Source organism: Peromyscus californicus, unplaced genomic scaffold (assembly GCF_007827085.1).
Source record: "Peromyscus californicus insignis strain IS unplaced genomic scaffold, ASM782708v3 Scaffold_4__1_contigs__length_199733344, whole genome shotgun sequence".
NCBI classification, from domain to species: Eukaryota; Metazoa; Chordata; class Mammalia; order Rodentia; family Cricetidae; genus Peromyscus; species Peromyscus californicus.
The window spans coordinates 113,424,089-113,433,796 of record NW_026294562.1 but is presented as its reverse complement, the minus strand read 5'-3'; the positions used below and the strand labels follow the sequence as shown (position 1 = coordinate 113,433,796).

The 9,708-nt window shown below is 39.5% G+C and overlaps 1 protein-coding gene across 4 annotated transcripts in view; it reads right to left on the bottom strand.

The window, feature by feature from the left end:
* Positions 1-1,681: 1,681 nt before the first annotated feature.
* Positions 1,682-9,708, bottom strand: part of Tmem135 (transmembrane protein 135) — a 233,508-nt gene continuing 225,481 nt past the window's right edge. For all 4 annotated transcript variants that reach the window (XM_052714210.1, XM_052714208.1, XM_052714209.1 and 1 more), the window contains 3 exons: positions 6,845-6,943; positions 6,015-6,082; positions 1,682-3,478 (listed from right to left, as the gene is read on the bottom strand). In XM_052714210.1, coding sequence (XP_052570170.1) covers positions 3,346-3,478; positions 6,015-6,082; positions 6,845-6,943 — 300 coding nt within the window. In that variant the 3' untranslated portion in view covers positions 1,682-3,345. The remainder of the gene's footprint in view (positions 3,479-6,014; positions 6,083-6,844; positions 6,944-9,708) is intronic.

Below are 9,708 nucleotides of genomic sequence, written 5' to 3'. Positions count from 1 at the left end.
CTCCTGGTCTCTACCTTGCCACTCATCCCGTTCAGAGCCTCACACCAAAATTACTCATCCCTCACTCCCTTTTCTTATTTGTTCTCTTGGTTACTCGTTTTTGGTAACTGAAATTCCCCATGAAATAAAAATGAATGCCATGGAGGCAAGCAACAGATCCACATGTCAGGAGAGATGCAACTTAGAAGACAGCTCAGCGTTACAATTCAGAAACGAATACTTTAACCTTTTCACAGCCAAAAACAACTGCTGAACTCTGTGCTGTTAAGGAAAGGCAACAATAAGCCACGGGAAGAATTCACTGGATCCTGGAGCTAATGGCTTTACTGTTCCAAAAGCAGCAAGAACACCTGGGTTTTCAGATCCCAGGGGCAATTCTCGAAGGGTCCAACATGGGACCACTACACAACTACCACCCAGGGGAGACTATGCCACAGACCAGTAGGCAACTCTCCCTGTGAGTTAAGGGTACCAATGTCATGACTAAAGCATTGTCACAGGATCTAGACACTTGAGGGATATGATAAATCCCAGGCAGAAACTTGCTTTTGATGCATTATCAACTAGATAAAATGTTAACCTAGACATATTCTACAAAGATTGCATTTAGGTGCAAGAACACCATGTTGCATAGAACTCAGTGTGGGTTCTAGCACAAAAGATGTGCACATCCTACTTAAAGGTGGGGTATAGCTTCTGAGGGCAAGGAAAAAGCTGACATTGTAAGTTAAGTAACAACCAACTAAACAAGAAATAAAAACAAAAGGCAAAGGAGACAGCAACCAAATGACAGGTATGCTTACAGCACCTTCAAAGGTATCGAACCAAACACAGCACTTAGGAGAAAAGATAACGGGCTCGGGGGGGGGGGGGGGGGGTCAGGAATGAGTACCAAAATGGACTAGGATGAAAAGGAGGTAAGAGTCAAAGAGATCCAAGATGATTTCTCTACGTGCACTCTCAACCTTGACTTGGTGCCAGTTCTAGAGTTTTACTAACACATGGCATAATAGTCACATGGCTGCTCCAAATACACTGCTTGACTCTGCACAAAGAGGCTGGGAAGACCAAAGAAGCATCATTAGGATAATCAGTGCTGGTAGAAGGTGGCCAAGGACATAATTTCTTCAGAATTTAAACAAATTGAAAAAGTAAAATGACAATTAAGAACATGTTTTAGAATGGAGACATCTATTTGCCTTTATTTGCGATGACATGGAATTGTCAGTCAATACCTGATTAGTTAGAGGTAGAAAGATGCTCATTTTGATTGTCTTTGTGAACACTAAGTTTTCTTCGTGTATGCTTGAACAAGAACACTGCTCATATGAATTCAAACTGTGTTCTTCAATCTGTCACTGCAAGCCAATGAGCTATCCTTCCCCGCTGTACATTAACTGCTGTACTCTGCTTCATGGTGGTGGTTTCCTGTTAACATTTTACACAAAATAAAAACATGAATGTAACCTGTTAAAAATATATCTCTTGTAGAAATGCACCTTTTTGACCAGCAAGATTTTACTAAACATTTTTAGCACATTTCAACAGGATTAATTAATCATTTAGTATCATAGTCTTTTAATGTTGATGAAAATAATAATTTATGGCTTAAAATGGATTCTAGGCTGACAGGAAAAATGCAGCAGACATAAAATCTGAGAGGAGAAATGAAGTGCAGGTAGCCAGGAGTTCTCAGTGCTTTAATACTTCATTTTCAAAAGTAAACAGAGGACTAATCGTCAGTTCAATTCCAGTGAATAAAAACCTAAAACTGCATGAATGAATCAGTGCTGAAGTCCAACGTGACCCTTCAACCAATGGTATTACACAATGGGAAAGTCCACTCTAGAAAGCTAACCACAATGTCAAATTCTGACCAAACTAAAGTGGTTCTCTTACATGGTGGCACTTGAGTCTGTCTCTTTGTAAAGGTTTACCCTAATACCCAAGGGTGGGATTACATAGAAATAGAATTATACAAGGCTTGACGCAATTGAATATAGGGGATTAAGCACTTTCAATGTCTGGGTTACAATTCCTGTTATAACACAAGTCCTGCTGCATAACTTACAATGGCCTGAAACCTTTTTTAGCAACCAAATTATATATTTAAAGATAATTCCTATATGTTACATTAACTGTAGACACATCATCAATTTTAGCCTTTTATTAACCTAGAAAAGTACAGCTTTCCCCAGAAAAACCCAGTGATCATATTTCAGTCAGCTGTCCTGGGCTACTTCCATAATCAGCACCAACGATCTGTTGTCCCTTAACTCCAGAGTGAACTGGTTAATGAACAGGAAGCAGGGGAGCAGAAATCCAATCAGGGAGAGGCGAACTCCCAGAAATCACTGCATTTTCACATTTTTACTTGTAAAACATCCCGTTTAGGTGAGACATTAGAGAGGTTACCAACTGTCAAACTGGCCCAAAGCTCCTTTATTGCACCGGAACTTACCTCTTCTAAAACACCAATGGCATTCAAACTGAGCTACAAAGAGTTCGGCCATTGTTAAGTGAAAAGAAACGTAATATGCCTATAGGAGGTGTAAAGATTGGCCTCTAAGTATCTGCTCGACAATATTCAGGTGTAACACTCCTGTGAACACTGAGACATACTTTTTCCATGGCAGGACATGTCGGTTTCCATTAGTTCCTAACCTGCTAGTAGCAGGTTAGGTCACTTGACTGCCAAACAGCCTACCTGGTCACTTTGAAGAGAGCTGGGACTGTCAGCTGAACAAAAGAGCATGGATACCACCATGACATTGGCCCAAATAGTACGAGACCCATGTTTGCATCCCTGAAATAAGAATGGTCACTTTCTCCACATTGCTCCACACTAAAGCAGCAATGCCCCATGGAGGGCTCTGTACATCTCCAATGCCCCTTAGCTACAGAAATCCATTCAAAAGCTTAGAAATCACAGACTGACTCCATGTACCCGTGATCCATTGTAAATCCTAAAGTGGAGAAATATTCTTAGCTTTGACCAAAAATTCTATTGGAATGAACTAAAGACATCTTTTAAAGTAATTTTAAGTATATTCTTCTTATTATATTTCTACATAGATTATTCAATATTCTTTGTGGACATAATTTAATCAACAATATATCATAATGTCAACACTACATGGTCCAGAATCAGATTCTGGCTACAGAGGAAGCTTAATTATTAAGCAATGCCTTTCTAAAAAGCTTCTGTATTTCTGATTGGTTCGGAAAGAAAAAGCATCTCTCGTTGACATAACACTGAGGTTCAGCTTGGGCCCCTTCTGTGTTGAACATAATTAACGCTTCAGGAGAAAATGGTGAAACACAGTCCATAAGTTACAGTCATCTTCAGGAAAAGTCTATGGGCAGCTCCGGTGTGACAATCGTGTATCGCGGATCTAGTCTGGGGATGAAATTGTGAAATTCTCTAGATGCACCAGTACCAAACACATCCAGGGCTTTGCGGTTCATGAGTGCAAACCTGTGAAAGAGAACACAGTTCGCAAACTATTAGAGACATCCATGAGGTTCAACGAAGCACATCCTCTGACTCACTTTTTAAGGACTGGAAAGACAGGTTGGCAAGGCAAAACCCCTGAAACTCAGTGGCAGTTTCAAACATTGCATGGGCACCTCAATGCCTAAGAATGACTATTCAGGATTTTATTTAAAAAGATGACCCCAGGGTCACAAACCACAGTCCTCAGTTATCATTTCAAACACATCTAGAACTCTTTACATTAGATGGTTCTGAACACAAAATTTGACTGACTAGTATTTTTCTGATGATACTAAGTAGACAACAAACAATTTAACATTTACCAACGAGGCAAGGATGTTAAGTGCAACTGTTCTCTTAATAACTGCAACCTTAATGTCTCCTGGTGAAAACAGAACAATCCAAATATGCAAATATTTAATGAGTAAGAAGCAAAGAGCGGACAGTTTCTCCAGTTCTAATAAAACAGAGTAAACATATACTCTCATGGGTGCACAAGATGATGTAGTAGGTAAAGGCATTGGCTGCCCAGTCTGACAGCATGACTTCCATCCCTAGAACCCATATGGTGACAAAAGAGAACTAACTGACTATCACAAGTGGTCCTATAACCTCCATGGCGCGCACACACACACACACACACACACACACACACACACACACACACACACACACACACAAAACACACTACATAAGATGCAACCCTTAAAAAAAAAGATAGTCTTATGTTAACCATTATCCAAGCCCAGAGATAAAGCAATGTTAAGAACAGTGTTAGTTGATGCACAAGATGGGCTGCTTAGGTTCCCTTCTCATTCACAATCATAGCATTTCTGGAGAAGACAGTAGAATGAAATTAATTCTGAATCACTGGCCAGAATTGATATACCAAAATCCAATAAATATGACCTTTAGTTCTTTACCAAGGTAAGGTCCCTTCCAAATGACTCACTAGTAAAACTCCTGTATGTACAAAAATATCAATGACAAAAAGGTGAAACTACAATAACATGAAAGCTACATTCTGTCAGAGCTAAGAGCAAGAATTCTAGAGTCACACTGCTGGTTTAGAGCCCACCTCTTTCATGGGCAAGCTGCCTAGCCTCGGTGTGATTCTCAGTTTCTTCATATTTCCATATGAGAACAACAATTTGTTCATTTCAAGGATGAAATGTGTATGTACTTACCACATGTACATTAAACCTCATCTGGGACAGGGCAGGCACTATATAAGCATTTGCCATGTGAGCAAGTAGTAAAAATGATGGCACTGTTAACAGCTGTGATTTAGTGTCCACTAACTACTGAGCACTACTATAAACCTTCTGAACAACTGTGTACGTGCTACAGTATGACAGAGCTTGTTCCTCAAAAGTTGACATACAGAAAACGTGGTCCCTCTGAGGTAGCGGAAGCTTTATGAAATGAAGCATAATGTAAAGTAAGTCACAGAGAACTTGATGCCCACAAAAGGGTTAATGCTGATTAAGGCCTAATTACAGAGGTATGGGTCCTGTAGGCGTGGATCAGTTCCCACATGAGCAACCTGCTCCAAAGCATAGCCATGGTGTATGCTTGGCCTGTTCCCATTCTGTTTCTCTGCCACACTGCGATACAGCCTGTGGATCTTTACCATAACACCGGTGATGTGCTGCTTGTACCTTCCAGCTACAAGAATCAAGAGTCCAATGCACCTTTTTAACATATACATTACCCAGTGTCAGGTAATCTCTCATAGCAACACAAAACAGACTACAACATATAGATTACTAGTTTATTGAAGAACAAAAGAAAATGAAGATTGTGAGAGTAAACACATGTTCCACAGTAAAAGAGGTGAAGGTACCAGAGCTGAAGTCCAACTCTATCAGCCTATTTTCTTTCTATTAGGTAAAACTCTCTCCAAAAGAACTCAATTACGATTAAAGGGGTGGGGGCAGGGAGGAGGAAAGATTCAGGAACAGCAGACAAAAGGAAAACCAGCGCTATATGAGGCAACAGAAAACGGGAATTTCCCCAAAATTCAAATCAGTTGATTCTGATGAGATGATCATTTAAATAGATACACTGTGTGTGTGTGTGTGTGTGTGTGTGTGTGTGTGTGTGTGTGCTGGAGTCTGTACCCAGGCTTTGCACACACATACAACTCTACCACTGAGCTACATTCCCAGCTTGAACTTGTTTAATATTTTAAATAAAAGAAAAGAGTTTAAAGATTCACAGATAGACAAGGTTAAATGTTGATTATCTAATTACTGACAAACTAGCAATTAGCAAGTGCACATACTAACCTAGAATATTTAAAATATCCAAACTATTATAAGAAAAAAATAGTTAAATATTTAATTTTCATTCAAAGGAAATCTGATGTGTTTCTTATTAAGTTGGTCAGATTTGGTGTTCATACAAATTAACTCACCATTGAAAGAATATTCCCTCAGGGGACAAAGACATTTATAATTTCTTTATAGAAGTTATTCGTTTTTTTATAAGCATTGAAAATATTTTGGTTACTTACTTGCCCTTGGTGAGCCGTAAAAGGAACTTCCAGTAAGATGGTCGCAAGTTCTGAACTTCCATAACGGCCTAAGAGCATTCAATTTGAGATTTATTTTAGTAAATACAAATCCTGACATTTCAGACAATAAAGTAGTTCTTATCTCTATATCTGTTGCATTTGAAAAGTTTTAATGATGACAATAACAAAAACATGCTTTTATGTTTAAGTCATTATAAGAATCTTTGTTAATATGCTTTCAGGTAGATGTGTTGCTTTTGAGATGATAATTAGTGAATAGCCATCTTTATCAGGAAGCAAGAGAGCCCATTAGATAGCAGATAGTCTGATGTTGCTGGGCTTCAATCTGACAGCATCCCTGTGGGCAAGAGCAAGAACAAGACCGCCCCCCCCCAAAAAAAAATTCTGCAATGGCCTTTAACACAGCCACAGCAAGAATGACGACCAAAACATGGAGATCAAGCTGGCTTATCCTTCTCATTCCTGAGGAATGTCAGGGAGTGTCCAGGAAGGCACCTGAGTGTATTCACACTTAAGGCAGCTTTTTCTCCAGAAAGAATAATTACATGGCTGTGTTCTATCTACAGTACAGGGCTATGAATTCACCCATCCATGTATTCTACTTAGACATAAACACTGGTTTGTTCTTCAAGCAGGGCCTGGCCATTAACATGTCCGGGGCTTTGAGACATACAAGCTCTTCTGCTGAGAAAACAAACCAACAAGAAGGAAACATGACAAACAAGGGTGTTCCTGGGCTTCCATTTCCCCACAGGCTTAATGAAAAGCAGAAATAGAAACTTCCATTGTCATCTCAAAGCTGTACTTACTGCATGGAAGCAAATTGCTGTAGAGATGGAATAGATGATAGTATCTGCTTGAGGAAAATAGGGAACCTTTCCGGCTTCGATGCCCTTAAAATACATGGTCTGCAAATCAAGCATAATGCAAGAGTTAGATCTTGTTTAAAATTAAGCAGCATTAAGAGAGAACTGAGTAGTGAGTTCTCAAGTGCATTTTCTGCTTTTCTGAGTCCTTCTCTTTCCTCTGAGAGCTCACATCTGCACATCTTCCACAACAGTGTTCTAAGGCAGCCTTTTCTGTCCTTCGTTCCTCCACTCCAAATACAAGCTTCGAGCAGCAATGATCTTGTGTGTGAAACTGAACAGACTTTGTTTCTGTTGCATTAGTGCCATTTACTCTTGGATGCTTCTGTAAATGCCTATGTGCCCTTTTCTCTACTAGACTTGTTTATTCCTTCACTCACTAAAGAGTTAATGGTGCGAACTCTATGATGGGCAGAGTGTTAGGAGCCAGGGATTAATTTATAAAGAAACAAAATATAACCCTAGCAGATACAATTTCTGCACTCTGGTGGTAACTATGAGAGAGGCATAACTACATGTGATATATACATATATGTAAATTATGTATTATTCGGCTTTCCCAGGGACCAAAGGAAATATGACCAAGAAGAATATTTAAAAAGATTTGTAATGTTTCTCAAGCTATCACATTTTTCTTTAACTTAAAACTGTCATACATTAATCAATTTATGATACAATAAAATTAGTTACTAGGAAAATAAACTTTAAAAACCAGAACTGAACCAAATTTTCACTATGAGATTCAAAAGGCAAAACATTAGTGTCTCGAGTTGCTATCCCCTAGTGCTCTGCTCTCAGTTCCTACACTAGCTTGTCACAGGACAGCGTAAATCAGTATCCTGAGTGCCACTAAACAGCACAGCCTTCTGCCATGTGCAAGACCAACAGCCAAATTAGAGGGGAAATACAGGAGTAACAAGTAGGCATGAAAATGAACGTGAGCACATGCACACGCGCGCACACATATGGTGGGGGAAGGAGGAGAGTCACAGAAAACACAAATTGGCTACACGTTCAGAACAGTAACAGGTTTTCTGGTACACAGAAAGCTAAGGTAAAACTAAAAAGGAAGTGGGGAAGCCACCAGAGACTGGAGTTCCAAGCAGATGGAGGGGTCAAGAGGGTGTGGGTAGTCCACAAAGGCAGACAGCAAGGAAGTTATTAGCACAGGTATCCACTAACCCTCATCTTCCTGTGCTCTTCAGCAGCTATCAGATTTGCTATGTAAATTGACCTTGTTAAAATTTAATCCCAATTGCCTGGGCATTAAACAAATAAGACACACAACTGCTACCATACTCAAAGAGAAAAGGCAAGAGAAGAGACAACCAGGTAAATGCACTGTATGTGAACTAATTAAACATATATATTGAGAAAGAAATATATAGGAAGGAATATGTATCAGCAATTGGAATATAGAAAAACTGCAGGGTACGTACGAAGTTACAACTTAAATAACATGATGAGCAATCACATATTAGTCATTATTTCCAAAATCACATGAAAGGCTATTTATTATAAGGCAGATATACTCATGTTGAAGAAAGTATGATACATATGTGAATAGCATCATAGAGATGTTAAGTGGCAGTTCTCTCAATCTATTGAATACTTGTGCCCCTAAATACTGCACTAAACATAACTACTGAACCACATTCTGAGTCAGTGAAGGGCATGAGCCTTACTGCATGCATCCTATGCTTGCCAGCTCTTATTGCAGTAATAGGAACACAAAACACATTTTATTCATAGGTTCCAGGAAAAAAATTTACACATGCTAAAGTTTGGATCTATAATGTCCCTCAAAGGTCCAAATGTTAAAAGACTGCCCCCACAGTGCTGCTGCTGGGAGGAGGTGGAATCATTGAACAGTGGGGCTCCATATGGAGACCTCTGGTCACTGGAGGTGTTCTCTGGAAGAGGACACAGGATTCTTCACCTTCCTCCCCTTTCAGCTCATTCTCAGCTGCGACGTAAAGAGCTGTGCTCCACCTGCTCCCCACATGATGTGCGGCCTACTACAGCCAAAGCAGCAGCTGGTTAACAGACTGAAGCCTACAGACGGTGAGCCAGAATGACCTTTCTCTCAGGTCATCTACCTCACATATTTGCTACAGTGATGGAAAGCTGACAATGTAGTGGAATTTCCTGTCAGTTTACTACAGGGTAGTACAGCACTTTAACAGAAAGTAACTTCAACCATGGAAACATGGTCACCAGTGCACCATTTTAACTCATTTCACAAAGCATGTCAAAAGCTTGACGCTTTTAATTTTCAGTAAAATGTCCTCATCAGCACTTTTCACAGGTCAGCTTGTTTTGCTAGAATCATCCATAAACTGATGAGACAAGAACAGAGGGACATCACACTGCTTGGCCGACCTCTCAATACTAGTTTTGTCCTATGTCAAAGGATGTATTTGCTACTTAGAGGCTGTATTTTCTTTCTTACTCTTCCTTTCCATTAGCAACAATGGCCAATTCTACTCCTAAGCACATGGAATACGTACACTTCTCTCCCTTTTACTGTTACCAGCCTGCAACAAGCCCCCAAGGACCTGCAAGGTGTAATGATCTTCCAATTGCCCTCATGCCTTCTTCTAAAACACTCTCTACAGAATAGCCACTTTTTTTTTCTTAAAATGTGAAATAATTCAAGCCATTACATTCATATAACACCATTTAGGGGCTTCTTTAATTTATTATTATTATTATTATTATTATTATTATTATTATTATTATTATTATTATAGAGTCTCATGTAGCTCATGCTGGCTTCAAACTCACTATATAGCCAAGGATGGCCT